This window comes from Schistocerca americana, chromosome 1 (genome assembly GCF_021461395.2).
Source record: "Schistocerca americana isolate TAMUIC-IGC-003095 chromosome 1, iqSchAmer2.1, whole genome shotgun sequence".
NCBI classification, from domain to species: Eukaryota; Metazoa; Arthropoda; class Insecta; order Orthoptera; family Acrididae; genus Schistocerca; species Schistocerca americana.
Window position 1 is genome coordinate 86871786 of NC_060119.1, and position 14450 is coordinate 86886235.

Below are 14450 nucleotides of genomic sequence, written 5' to 3' on the forward strand. Positions count from 1 at the left end.
TCCGTAGCGGTCGCGCGGTTCCAGACTGAAGCGCCTAGAACCGTTCGGTCACCCTGGCCGGCTAGTTCGAAACAGTCACATGGGTTTAGGATACGTTTGCAATGTTCTTCGACTTGTCGTCTGACAGCTGAGGCAGACACTGTTAAAGCATGTAGCCGAAAATCGTACAGCACACTGATCTCACTGTGTCACCGGCTGTACGTGCAGTGCAGGTCGGTTGAGAAATACACTAAGCAACAACAGGTAGCCAAAGGCCTAAAACCAAAGAGTAAAATGTATAAAACTTATGGTCGTATTTAATTATTTAATGATGTTAATGATTTTGAAGTTGACGTTAATTTTCGGTTTAGTTTTTTTTTTTTTTCTCGTAGGCCAGAAGGCTCAACAAAAGCGGCGAAACATTGTCGGAAAAATACAAAGAAAGCGAAGATGTCAGGCTCAGAAGCGGTGAAAGAATTTAGTTATGTGTATGCTGACTAATTGAGGTTCTTGGCACTTGGTTTAGAAGCAACAGATTCAACGTGACGTCAGATGACTCTTTAACATCAGCGCAGACGTCAGCAGGCTAATCAATTCTACAAAAGAAAATATCAGTCAGGAGGGTGAAATGTGACCTTGAAACTAATGGACGCGAATTCCAGGATAGGGATTCAATTCCTTCTCCTTCCTCTGAGAATGAAGATAAATCGTTTTTAAAATCCTTGCTGCCCACTTTGCGTAAGTTTGATCCGGAACCTAGTACTGCGAATGCCTGTCTCTAGTTTTAAAATAAAAATAACTCTTACTGCAATCTTAACTTAAAGTGTTACTGAAACTGACTTCATAAACCACCTACGAAACAGAAACGCGAAGCGCACCTCCACATAACGTGCGGCCACAGCCTAGAGTGTGGCAAGTCGTCGTCCGTTGCATCCAAACCCCAATAAATATCGCTCATTTATTCGGGAATGAAAAGAGGTATGGATCTCATTCACAACGTTAAAATCAATTTAGATGTATTAGCTACATTTGGTGTGCAGCGTTATATGTTCTACAATGCACCAAAAGCAAACTGGCAAGCGACGACATTTTTTACGGCAAACTTTTCAAAATTAGTGCTGTGCTTTACTTTCCTTCGATACATCACAGTAAGTGTGGGCAGTAAGGAAAAGAAAGCCAGTTCATTATCAAGCTGTGATTTCAGACTATAAGATTCGTAAAAGTAAACGTAATTTATCGACCGCTTAACTCACAAACGAATGAGAAAGATTGCATAGCTCAGAACACATGTAAGTCCGAAAACTGTGCTACCGTATCCCTTGCGGATACGGTAGCTTCTATATAGGTCAGACAATGAGCACAGTTGTACCGAGTACAAGCGACGTATTAAACAAAGGGAGCTTGATATGTCGGTTGAGCATTGCCTGTAAAACGAAGTACGAGAGTCTTGGTTGATGCAGCCATATATTGGGATTCCGTTATGAAGGCGGTGCCTGAGATTATAATAAACAACAACAATTTTAACAGAGACCAGAATTACCACCAAGCAGGACGTGAGAGAGGGCTTTGGATATCGAAAGGAAGCAAAGACGGGTGCTTGATGCTTGTAGGGAGGCGGGAGCGGCAACTTCGGCGACGGCTCCTTGCGTCAGTTGGAAGTCGCAGTTCGACGGCGGGCCGGAGCTGCTTTGAGCTGCCCAAGTGACCTTCCGCGCTCATGTCGTTTCGGCTAATAGGTGCCAGAGGCTGCAGTCGTACCTATATGAACGGTAAACCGTGCCAGCTCCCATGTCACCATTAACAACACCAACTCCCACACCTTCCATGACACTGCAGGCGAGCCCCAAGGCTGCGTCACCTCGCCTCTCCTCTATCTCTTCTACACGGCCGATATGCCCAAACCACCTCCAGCAGCCAACCTCCTTCAGTATGCTGACAGCGCATTCCGTGCTCTCTATCCTACACTCCAGAAATCAGAACGATCCCTCCAAAGCCATCTTAATCTACGTGGTGCATTCAAGTTCTAAGGCCTCCGATTTTTTTTCTAATTAACTACTCACCTGAAATCGATGAAACTGGCGTTACTTCTCGACGTAATCGCCCTGCAGATGTACACATTTTTCACAACGCTGACGCCATGATTCCATGGCAGCGGCGAAGGCTTCTTTAGCAGTCTGGTTTGACCACTGGAAAATCGCTGAGGCAATAGCAGCACGGCTGGTGAATGTGCGGTCACGGAGAGTGTCTTTCATTGTTGGAAAAGGCCAAAAGTCACTAGGAGCCAGGTCAGGTGAGTAGGGAGCATGAGGAATCACTTCAAAGTTGTTATCACGAAGAAACTGTTGCGTAACGTTAGCTCGATGTGCGGGTGCGTTGTCTTGGTGAAACAGTACACGCGCAGCCCTTCCCGGACGTTTTTGTTGCAGTGCAGGAAGGAATTTGTTCTTCAAAACATTTTCGCAGGATGCACCTGTTACCGTAGTGCCCTATGGAACGCAATGGGTAAGGATTACGCCCTCGCTGTCCCAGAACATGGACACCACCATTTTTTCAGCACTGGCGGTTACCCGAAATTTTTTTGGTGGCGGTGAATCTGTGTGCTTCCATTGAGCTGACTGGCGCTTTGTTTCTGGATTGAAAAATGGCATCCACGTCTCATCCATTGTCACAACCGACGAAAAGAATGTCCCATTCATGCTGTCGCTGCGCGTCAACATTGCTTGGCAACATGCCACACGGGCAGCCATGTGGTCGTCCGTCAGCATTCGTGGCACCCACCTGGATGACACTTTTCGCATTTTCAGGTCGTCATGCAGGATTGTGTGCACAGAACCCACAGAAATGCCAACTCTGGAGGCGATCTGTTCAACAGTCATTCGACGATCCCCCAAAACAATTCTCTCCACTTTCTCGATCATGTCGTCAGACCGGCTTGTGCGAGCCCGAGTTTGTTTCGATTTGTTGTCACACGATGTTCTGCCTTCATTAAACTGTCGCACCCACGAACGCACTTTCGACACATCCATAACTCCATCACCACATGTCTCTTTCAACTGTCGATGAATTTCAATTGGTTTCACACCACGCAAATTCAGAAAACGAATGATTGCACGCTGTTCAAGTAAGGAAAACGTCGCCAGTTCTCATTTTCGCCGCTGGCGATAAAATTCCATCTGCCGTACGGTGCTGCCATCTCTGGGACGTATTGACAATGAACGCGGCCTCATTTTAAAACAGTGCGCATGTTTCTATCTCTTTCCAGTCCGGAGAAAAAAAAATCGGAGGCCTCAGAACTTGAATGCACCTCGTATTTACTGGAGCAACCAAGGACTCCTCAAGGTCAACCCTTCCAAAATCCAGGCGATAATTATAGGACGCTCCATCGCTCCATCCGCACCTTGCATCTCCATGACTTCTACCTTACTATTTATGATAGTCCTATCCAGCTCATTGATACAATAAAAGATCTTGGACTAACAGTTGACCAGTAACTAACACGGAAACTTCACCTACTAACCACACAACAGAGATCCCACAATAGACTAAAACTGCTAACTGGGCGAACTTGGGGATTGCACGCCTCCACTCTCCTCCACACCTACGAAACCTTGATCCGTTCCATCCTTCGTTATGCAAACGTTTCATGGATCTCCAACCCACCCAGTTTCTCTCAGTCCCTCCAGATCCTGAAACGGTGTGCACGTCGCCTGGCTGTCTGCATCCATTTACCTTTCCCAGAAGGATATTTCACCAACTCATCAAGTTGTCACCTCTCCTCACTCACATCAAACACCTCCAAACAAACTACACCACCAGCAAATTAGACTGCAATAATCTTATCGTTTCCCCTCTGCTTTCCAATCCTCATAAGTTGTCGCGCCTTTACCAGCACGTCCCACCAACTGTCCACCTGCACACTCCCCCAAATGCCCCTCCAAAGAAACTTCAACCATCGTCCCCTCCCAGATCACGAACTCTGCCCCGAAATTTACCCGCTTTACCACCCCACGCATCCCACTCTATCAGGGCTCCCTCTCCTTTTTCCTCACATTTCATTACCCTTTTTCCCCATCTGCTTTTCTTTCCGCGCCCCCTTTTCCCAATAACTATTAGTGTCACCACTTCCCCTCTCTGCTCTACCCCCTCTTCTGTCCCAAATGCCACGCCTATTTCATCGCTGCAATGCAACACAACCTACTCCCATCTCCAGCCAACCTTTTCCTCTTCAGCAACTGACTCCCTACCCCCCAGCAGGTCCTTCTATTTTCGAGCGACAGGAAAGCGCTTCTCTTAAACATCAGTGCTTCGTCAACTTGTTTCAAATGTTTTAATGTGCGCTTATTATTACTATTTTCAACTATCAGTGCAAGCAATACTCTATCGTATATCTAAAAAGTTCCGTTTTATTCATCATCTTAAAAAAGCTTTACATTCAATTTAAGTATCCCCACTATCTGTTGTTTCTTTTCCCCTGATTTAATTTTTTATTGTCCATTGGCCGACGAGCGGGTTGCCTTTACCGCTGACAGCCCATCCCCCTGCCCATATAGAGCTCCGGAGGATGAAATAACAATAATGAAAGAAAAAGAAAACACCCCCAACAATCAATGATTTTTTTTACTCCTGACGACGATGTCGGAGATAGCCATCGACAGCTCTAGAATTTTATTCGAATTGACGCGTCTTGAAAAACGATAAGATTTAATTCTATACACAGACTTGAGTGCTTGGAACAAAGTACATTATACGTCAGATGTGCAAGTGCGCGCAGAAAGCCACAGGATAAAAATAAATTTTGTAGGGAGTACATTGTTCTCATGTGGGAGCGACCTAGAGGGTTGTAAAACAATAAACTGGTAGCCAAGATCGCAGGAATTCTTTTTATTCCATGATTACCGGTTTCGGCGAAACCAAAGCCGACATCATTGGATCTTAGGACTCATACAGGTTACAATATGTATGAAACATCCCCTCAGGAAAATTTATATTTTACTGTGCTGGAAAACCCCTACGTTATTTGATTTTCAAACAGCTGGGCAGAACTGAACGTACTCAGACATTTCGCTCTTTACTTATTCTGATCAACACTAAACTGACACACAATATTTTTAGCGCAACACAATCTGACTTTCAATAATCCCTACAAAAGAATGGCCTTGACTAACAATAACCTATACCTTTCATGAATTACTTACCTCACAAAAATCTTCGTTACTCGAACTGCTGCAATACAGCGAGCGCCAATACTGCCAGCTAAGTAAAGGATTCTAACTACTGAATGCACTAACTACTGATAGGCGAAGTTAGCAAATGAAAGATTTTGATAGAAAACAAATAATGTATTTACCTTAATAATGTTCAAAAGTCATAATGTATATATCAGTTCATGACAGCCAGTCTTACAAATTTCGTTTTTCTGACGGACACACTTCCAGATCGTCCGCTGTCAAAACTCTGTCATCTCTCTTCCCACATCCATCGCTGTTGGCGGCTCACCTCCAACTGCAAAACGCTACGCGCTGTTCACATCCAACTGCCCAACACTACAATAGCAAATATTCCAACAATGCAAACCAGCCACAGACTGCACACAGCACAGTCAGTGGTTTTCATACAGAGCGCTACGTGGCGTTACCAACATGAAAACCTAAACAGCCTACTTACAGATGTTGTAACCTGTATGTGTCCTAAGATCCGATGATGGCGGCTTTAGTTTCGCCGAAACCGGTTATCATGGAATAAAAAGAATTCCTGCGATCTTGGCTACGAGTTTATAAAAATAAATAGTGCGGAACGAGCCTCAAGACCAATCACGGAGCCACTAAATGAATAAAGCAAAGTAGTGTACATAGAGGGGCAGGGGCTGGAAACTGCTGCTGGCTGGTACTCACACGTTGGCGCCCTCGAGGTCCCAGTGGCTGAGCGTCAGCGGCGAGGCGCAGCCGGGCAGCGACGCGAGGACCACGGCCAGCAGAGCGGCCAGCAGCAGCCGCATGCCGCCGCCGCCGCCGCCGCCGGGAACCTGCAACACAGACACGAGTCCTGGGATCACTCGTCTGGCGGGAGAGCAGGGGGCCGGCACTGTACTAGACACAATTCACGTAAGGCCTTGCTCTTACACTGAGGCTACAAAAGTCACGGCATACCGACATGAACATATACAGATGGCGGTAGTGTCGCGTACACAAGGTATAAAAGATCAGTGCGATGGCGAAGCTGTCATTTGTACTCAGGTGAGTCATGTGGAAAGGTTTCCGAGGCGATTGCGGCCGCGCGACGGAAATTAACAGAGCTTGAACGCTTAATGGTTGTTGGAGCTACACGCATGGGACATTCAATTTCGAAAATCGTTAGGGAATTCAATATTCCGAAATCCACAGTGTCAATGGTGTGCAGAGAATATCAAAGTTCTGGCATGACCCTTCACCACGGACAAAGCAATGGCTGACGGCCTTCACTTAACGATCGAGAGCACCGGCATTTGCGCAGAATTGTCAGTGCTAACAGACAAGCAGCACTTCTTGAAATAACGACAGAAATCAATACGGGAAGTGCGACGAACTTATCCGTTAGGAGAGTGAGGTGAACTTTGGCGTTAATGCGCTATGGCAGCAAACGACCGCCGCGAGTGCGTTTGCTAACAGTACATCACCACATGTGGCCTCTTCTGCGCTCGTGACCATATCTGTTGGACCCAAGACGACAGGAAAACCGTGGCCAGGTGAGATGTATTTCGATTTGCATGCAGTGGGGAAGGTTCAAAAATCGGGCGTTGGGTGCCACATGCTCCAAGCCAAAATCACAGAAATCAGCAGGTGGTCCTCTGTGAATCTCTGCTTGCTCGTCATCAATCGGCTTGTGAACAACATAGACCATTCCTGTCGGAGACTCATTACTGGTGACGAGCAATGGCGTATTTAAGCTAAGATAAAGAAACGAAAGGAATTGTTGAGCCAAAATAAAGCAGCAGCAACTCCCTGTCCAAAGACCTAATGTTATGCATCTGGTGAAACAGCGACGGTGTGGTGTAGTAGTAATTGCTTCCCCGAGGTGTAATCTTCCCTGGTGACATTTATGGTCAACAACTGAGACGTCTTGCAGACGCAGTTCAAGAACAACGACCAGGAAGAGTGCGTGAAACGATGCTACTCCACGATAACGCGGACCGCATTCTGCTAGACTGACAAAATACTATACAGGAGTGAGGTTGGGAAGTCTTCCCGCACCTACCTTATTCACCTGATCTTGTGCCCTCAGATTTTCATCTCTACCACTCTCTACCGAACAACATTTACGGATTAAAATGCGCTCCGAACAGTTCTTCGCCTAAAAACCACGTGATTTCTTTACTCGCAGGATCGAAAATTTACCCCAGCGTTGGCAGACAGTTACAAGTAATATATGTATACATATCATGTTAGTTCAGCTGAACCACTGCTCTGCCTACGACATGCCTGACGTCGCTGACACATCCGCAACCGAGGTCGCTACTGCACATCTGTGCAGTGGCACCCGACTCATGTATAGCCCATCTGAATTCTGCGGACAGAATAAATTTTAACCATCGGTATCTGGCAGGCAAGAGGAGGAAAAGAATTTCCTAATCACCACCCATAGCGCCAGTGTCCTGGATTGAATTCCAAACTTCGCAGTGCTTCATGGAGTGATGGTTTGTGGCACTGTCGATGGTGATGATTCGTGCTTTCCCCATTGTCACACGCCACCTATTACGGAGAACAACATTTGTTGTTACTGGGTGTGTATAACGTGAATAAATAATGATATCAGTGATAAAATGAATCATATGGTAACTATTTACGTATTTATATTTAAGATATGGTTGATGTGGTCAGTTCTATTTATATTCTCACACGTACATGTATCTCATTTCTGCGTTAAAACATGTCACAAAATGTAGTTACACCTTACAGTATTATGTTCATGATGTGCATAATATACACATGTAGTTTTCGTACCTGTGGCAACTTTACTGTCCAGCTCGATGTGATCCACGTGACAAACTTGTATATACATCGGAGAATTTGCTCTTATTACATTACACCGTGTGTCACGCTGGTATATTTATCATGGGTGTTATTGCAGTTTTGACAGATGCTGATGCAAATAATTTTATTATAAGGTCTTATATAATCTCTGATATATTCAATACTTAGCAATTGTATGAATATCACTACGTTAAGGGTGAGACACAGTGTTCCAGCATATCACAGTTGAACAATAAATTTTCATTTCCTTTTCAGCACTATTTAAGACAAACATATTGTTTCATTTGTATTTCAATGGAATCCACGAAGGATTATATGGTTATGCTGTTATGTAATTGGTAAGTGATCAAGGTATGATAGAGCACAGTTCATATGCTGACTAAGGTGGTATTGAAGGTTTCTATGAATCCTTTGTGGTCGTGTATTTGGTGAATAATGCAGGATGGAGTGCCTTTCATATGCTCGTTAAGGAGCTTTGGAAATTTTCCATGAACTTGTTGCTGCGCAAGTCTGTTTGTTCGTTCAGTATTTGTTATGGGTACTTAGTCGAGTGAATGCAGGTTTTTATTTCTTTCAAAATGTTCATTAATTGGCCTTTGGAGACATTATGTAAAATAGTGAGATTTCTATCGATATTTTGAGTTCAGTGTTTTTTCTCTTTGAGACGTGTGTCGAAAACTGAAACATTGTTTTCGATTGTGTTTGTGAGTTCTCTGTGTCTCGTTTTCAACGTTCTGTCCATCTGTCCAGTGTAGATACAAGATATACTTTCATGTGATGATAAATAGAACTGTTCACACCAACCATATATTAAATATAAGTAGTTAGTATATGAATCATTTTATCACTGGTGTCTTTATTATCCACATCCTACACATCCAATCATAACAAATTTTACTCTCTGTAACAGGTGGCTTGTGAAAATGGGCAAAGCCCGAAACTAAACAACCAGTAAATAAACAGCAGCTCTGGTGTTAAATTGTCTTTTCTTCAAGTTACATTTAAGATACAACTCTCAGTCATTACGAAAGAAGAGTGCCATTCAACGTTAGGACAGAAAATCTTTCCAGGCGGTTGAACTTAACCCTTGCGGCCTTCCAGCTACACAGGATTGAATTAACACACATGCTATCTAGGCTAGAGCCTATGAGCCCGCACCAAAAAACTTAAAATAAAACATATTTTTGATAAAACATTCTCGGACATCTTGCCGCATCACTTCAGGTTAAAACGTCTATCTTTCGACGATTATCACCATAAACTTTGTCAGTAGCAAATTACTGTTGTGGCTACTGCTCTGGTGGTCTTATACAGCCGATAGATGGCTTCTGATTGGTCGCCGTACGTCGCACGTCTGCGCTGATGGCGCGTGTACAATTCGGCGCATTTCTCTATTTCTTCTCCGCGTCGAGAGCTCGCACCACTAAGATTACGCCCTCTGATCCTTCTGATGCTGTTCGCGCATATTCTAATTTCTGCTGCCTCTTCAAACAACAGAATTCCAGTGTGTAGAAGCGTGGGATAAAAATTTTGTTTTTTCAAACAGAGTTTTGTGTTTATATGTGAGGCTGTGCTCAGCAACTGCTGATTCTTCACGTTCTCGACATATAATGTACCGTTAATGTTCCGCACATTGATCGGGATGGACTGACACATGTAGTTGCTTCTGCACTCACAGGGAATATTATAAATTCCAGGGCACGTACGGCCGACACTGTCGTGGTCAAAAGATTGTACTCACCTGAACCCTCCGGTAGAATGATTCTGCGGACGCGCACTCGCATAGGGAATCCAGAGAGAGAGAGGAATCAACAATAAGGGAAGACCCGTCGTTCCGAGTCAGGTTGGGCTTTCAGCAGGAAGTACAGAGCAGTCAGTAGGTCAAAATTAAGATAGCCCCCTTTTAGTGTTCAGTGTATATTCGTCAGATGACAGCCTGCACTTAACGGTGATTCGTAATTAATGGTCTGAGGATGATCTAAAATAAAAAATGTCCAGGTGCGAGCAGGGCTCTCACCCTGAGGGTTAATTAAAAACTAAACACCGCCCGAACAGGCCATGGAGACCCAACGGTACCGACCGGCCGTCGTGTCATCCTCAGAACACAGGCATCAGTGAATATGGATATGGAGGGACATGTCATCAGCACACCGCTCTCCTGGCCGTATGTCACTTTACGAGACTGGAACCGCGGCGTCTTAATCAAGTGCCTGCTCAGTTTGCCTCACAAAAGTTGAGTGCAGCTCGCTTGGCAACAGCGCTCGGCAGACCGGATGGTCACCCATCTAAGTGCTAGCGCACCCCGGCAGCGATTAACTTCGGTGATCTGACGGGGACCGGTGTCAGAACTGCGACAAGCCCGTAGGCTCTGAGGGATCCTCAAAAACTTAATTATGTATTAAGACAGTTCATCCACTCGGAGACTCGAGACTGTTCGCTTTGCCTACTCTCGTCATTGATACTCGCAAGAGTTTGAAGGCAGCAAGTGACAAAATAAATATATTTTTCATGTGATATAATTAGAAATTAACAATTTTCTGATTTTTCCGTAAGATGTGCAGTAAAACCTCGGTTCTTGCAAAATTTCATGATTATAGGTTAAGGTGAAGTACCCTATAGGTTTTGATGAGCCACTTTGCGAGTATCAATATATATGACATAAATGGCATTATCTTTTGATTGCATTGACTTAGGAGCATCAATTTTATACACCGCCAAAGAACTTGATAGGTCTATCCATTCCTGACAAAAAAGGCTTTCCGATAATCGGACAAATAGACGGACAAGAAAGTGATTCTGTAAGAGTTTCATTTTTACCGACTGAGGTTCACGACTCAAAAAAAGCCTTGAAACTAGCTATCTAATAAAATACAAGAAGTAACTTAGACGGTATGCAATCTGAAGCTCTCCCGGCGTATTTCCAATTTGAACAGTTCTCGTGTATCCGACCGGGTAGCGTCGTAATTTCTCCACAATATTTCGGCAGACGTCCACGCTGCCATCTTCAGGTGGTTCCTGACGAATGCTGTGCTGTTCCTCTGGGCGCCCTATATATACTAGTCGTTACCCCCTCCATCGTTCCTCTCCTGGTGTCTTTGGTGCTGCCGGCGCGGCGGCTACTGGAGGTGGTTGGGGAAGCGGCGCCTGGGTCTGAACTGGGGTCTGCAGTCTCCCTGCTGCCGCCGCCGGGGGCGGTCCTCGATCTCTGGGACAGCATCTTTCTCTCCAGGCTGAGTGCAGAGTTCCAAGCCTGACTAAGTTGAAGGCCGCTGTCTTTATTAATTAGATCGTCCTGTAGTCGGATTTCGATGGCCTCTTTAGTAACGCAGTCCCAGAAGTAGGAGGATTGACAGAGTATTTTTATTTTTACATAGTCCGTAGTATGTCCAGTCTTTATACAATGGTCAGCCACGGCTGATTTAGTGGCCTGGCGTAATTCAGTAACATACAATGAAGGCTTTCACGACCGGATGGTACTGTTGTTGATAGTTCTTCCGGGTTATATGGTCGTGGTCCATGGAATTCTTCTATTCCTAATGTTTCGTCCAATACTGCGTTGGACATCTTCAGAGGTATGGCTGGTCCTGTTGAGTCCTGCTGAGTCCGGCAGGACTCAGCAGGACCAGCCATACCTCTGAAGATGTCCAACGTAGTATTGGACGAAACTTTAGGAATAGAAGAATTCCATGGATCACGGCCATATAACCCGGAAGAATTATCAACAACAGTAATTCGGTATGAAGCACAGCATTCGTCAGGAACCACCTGAAGATGGCAGCGTGTACAGCTACCGAAATATAGTGGAGAAATTACGACGCTACCCGGTCAGATACCCGAGAACTGTTCAAACTTAGATGGTATTTGCCTTTCTTTACATAAAAGCTTCATTACATCCAGGGTGTCAAATTCACTGGAAAATAATTATGCTAGAATTTTCCGGGAAAGTTTAGAGCAGAGGAAAGTAAGAGACTAAAGTACTGCACCAGCCGGATTTAAAAGTTTACGCTACCACGCTTACCTTGATGGGAAGACTATAACAGTGCGTCCAAGTGCTACAAAGGGAAAAATCTGCGTAGAGAGCACAGAATAGGCTCGTAGAAATTAACCTCTGAGTGGACACATGAAACGCGTGTCAGCGGTCTTGTACCGCAACGTTACGAGTGCATTGAAATTCCCCCCTCCTTCCCTCCAGCACCTCTCTTTCTTTCTCTCTCTTTCTCTCTCGGTCGAACCTTATTGGACATCCGTCTGAGTCAGCGCGTCGCGCCTCTGCAGGTAGCTGCGAGTTCAGTGGTCGCTGCGTCACGAAGGAGCAGGCCGGATGCTCGGAGCATCTGGCAGGCAGGTATGTGATCGGCGAGCGGCGGCAGGATTCTCGCCACGCAGGCAGTCGCTTGCCGGCGGAACCCCTTGACACCGCGGGGGCCTTGGCCTGGCGGCTTGACCGCCCGCCGCCTCACCCTTTGCATTAGGCATCGCTCGACACCTGACACCTGATGCGCACACAAATCTACCGGCTTTCGAAACGCGAGCCGGCACGTCACCTTATTTGTCCTCATCAGGCTCTTCCCGTCGCCTGCTAAACTCCTATCAGTAGTTGCACTAGTGACTTTTGAATCTCTTTCGCTACATTGTTTCTCATCTTCTCTAGAGTTTTGAAAACAAATTTATACAGTAAATTGAAGTTTTTTTTGTTTGTTTTTGAGTCATCAGTCTTCTAATTCCTCTCTTGTGCCAACCTCTTCATCTCAGAGTAGCACTTGCAACCTACGTCCTCAATTATTTGCTGGATGTATTCCAACCTCTGTCTTGCTCTACAGTTTTTGCCCTCTACAGCTGCCTCTACTACCATGGAAGTCATTCCCTGATGTCTAATGTCCTGTCATCGTGTACCTTCTCCTTGTCAGTGTTTTCCACATATTCCTTCTCTCGCCGATTCTGCGCAGAGCCGGCCGGAGTGGCCGAGCGGTTCTAGGCGCTACAGTCTGGAGCCGCGCTACCGCTACGGTCGCAGGTTCGAATCCTGCCTCGGGCATGGATGTGTGTGATGTCCTTAGGTTACTTAGGTTTCAGTAGTTCTAAGTTCTAGGGGACTGATGACCTCATAAGTGAATTCCCATAGTGCTCAGAGCCATTTGAACCCGCGCAGAACCTCCTCATTCCTTAGGTGATCAGTCCACCTAATTTCCAACGTACGTCTGTAGCATCACGTTTCAAATGTTTCGATTCTCTTCTGTTCCGATTTTCCCATAGTCATTGTTATATTACCATATAATGCTGTGCTCAAAACGTACAATCTCAGAAATTTCTTCCTCAAATTAAGACCTATGTTTGATACTAGTAGACTTCTCTTGGCCAGGTATTCCCTCTCTTCCAGTGCTATTCCGCATTCAAAGTCCTCTTTGCTCCGATGGTAATTGGTTATTTCACTGCCTAGGTAGCAGAATTCCTTATCTTCATTTACATAGTGTCCATAGATCCCGATGCTGAGTTTCTCGCTGTCTCATTTCTGCTACTTCTCATTATTTTGTTGTTCTTCGATTTACTCTCAGCCCATATTCTGAACTGATTAGACTTTTTATTCCATTAAACACATCTTGTAATTTTTCTTCACTGTCACTGAGGACAGCAATATCATCAGAGATCATTGTTATCCTTTCACCTTGAATTTTAATGCAACTCCTGAACCTTTCTTTTATTTCCATTATTGCTTCTTCGGTGAAGGGAGTCAACAGTAGGAGCGAAAGACAACATTCCTGTCTTACACACGTCTGGGATGCGCTCGGTCGACGTATCGCTGCACGTCTTCACATCCCTAGGACACTTCAGGAGCTCCGACAGGCACTGGTGCAAGAATGGGAGGCTATACCCCAGCAGCTGCTCGACCACCTGATCCAGGTGTGTACGTGTGTATGGTGATCATATCCCATCTTGATGTCGGGGTACATGCGCAGGAAACAGTGGCGTTTTGTACCACATGTGTTTCGGGACGGTTTTCTCAACTTACCACCAATACCATGGACTTACAAATCTGCGTCGTGTGTGTTCTCTATGTGCCTATGCTATTAGCGCCAATTCTACAATTAGCCTTAATTTATCAGCATGAGTGTGTGTAGCATCCTTGTGTGAGAAGCAACAATTGATTGCGCCCCTAATTCAGGTACGAGCGAAGTCGCTCTTAATACGCTCATTCAACTGATTGTCGATTACTGCTTGTCAGGCAGGGATCCTTAAAAGGAAGGATTAACTAAGATGATACGGAGAATAGTAGCAGGTTTCGTTACGCGTTCGCTTAGTAACCGCGACATAGTGTGGGAAGTGCCCGTCACACTACAGTCCCATACGCGTCACGGGAGCCGTTGTGCTTCAGGGAAATGTTTACTTTCAAAATTCCGAGAGCTTACGTTCCAAGGAGAGTCAGACAACTTGCTAGTATCTTCCACATTCACTTACTAAATGATTAAT

The 14450-nt window shown here is 45.2% G+C and overlaps 1 protein-coding gene across 1 annotated transcript in view; it reads right to left on the reverse strand.

Moving 5' to 3' along the window:
* LOC124598367 overlaps nt 1-12461 on the reverse strand; it is a 110018-nt gene extending 97557 nt beyond the window's left edge. The window contains exons 1-2 of the mRNA XM_047135999.1: nt 12384-12461; nt 5871-6001 (exon numbers count right to left, since the gene is read on the reverse strand). Of these exons, the coding sequence (XP_046991955.1) occupies nt 5871-6001; nt 12384-12461 (209 nt within the window). The remainder of the gene's footprint in view (nt 1-5870; nt 6002-12383) is intronic.
* Nucleotides 12462-14450: the final 1989 nt, after the last annotated feature.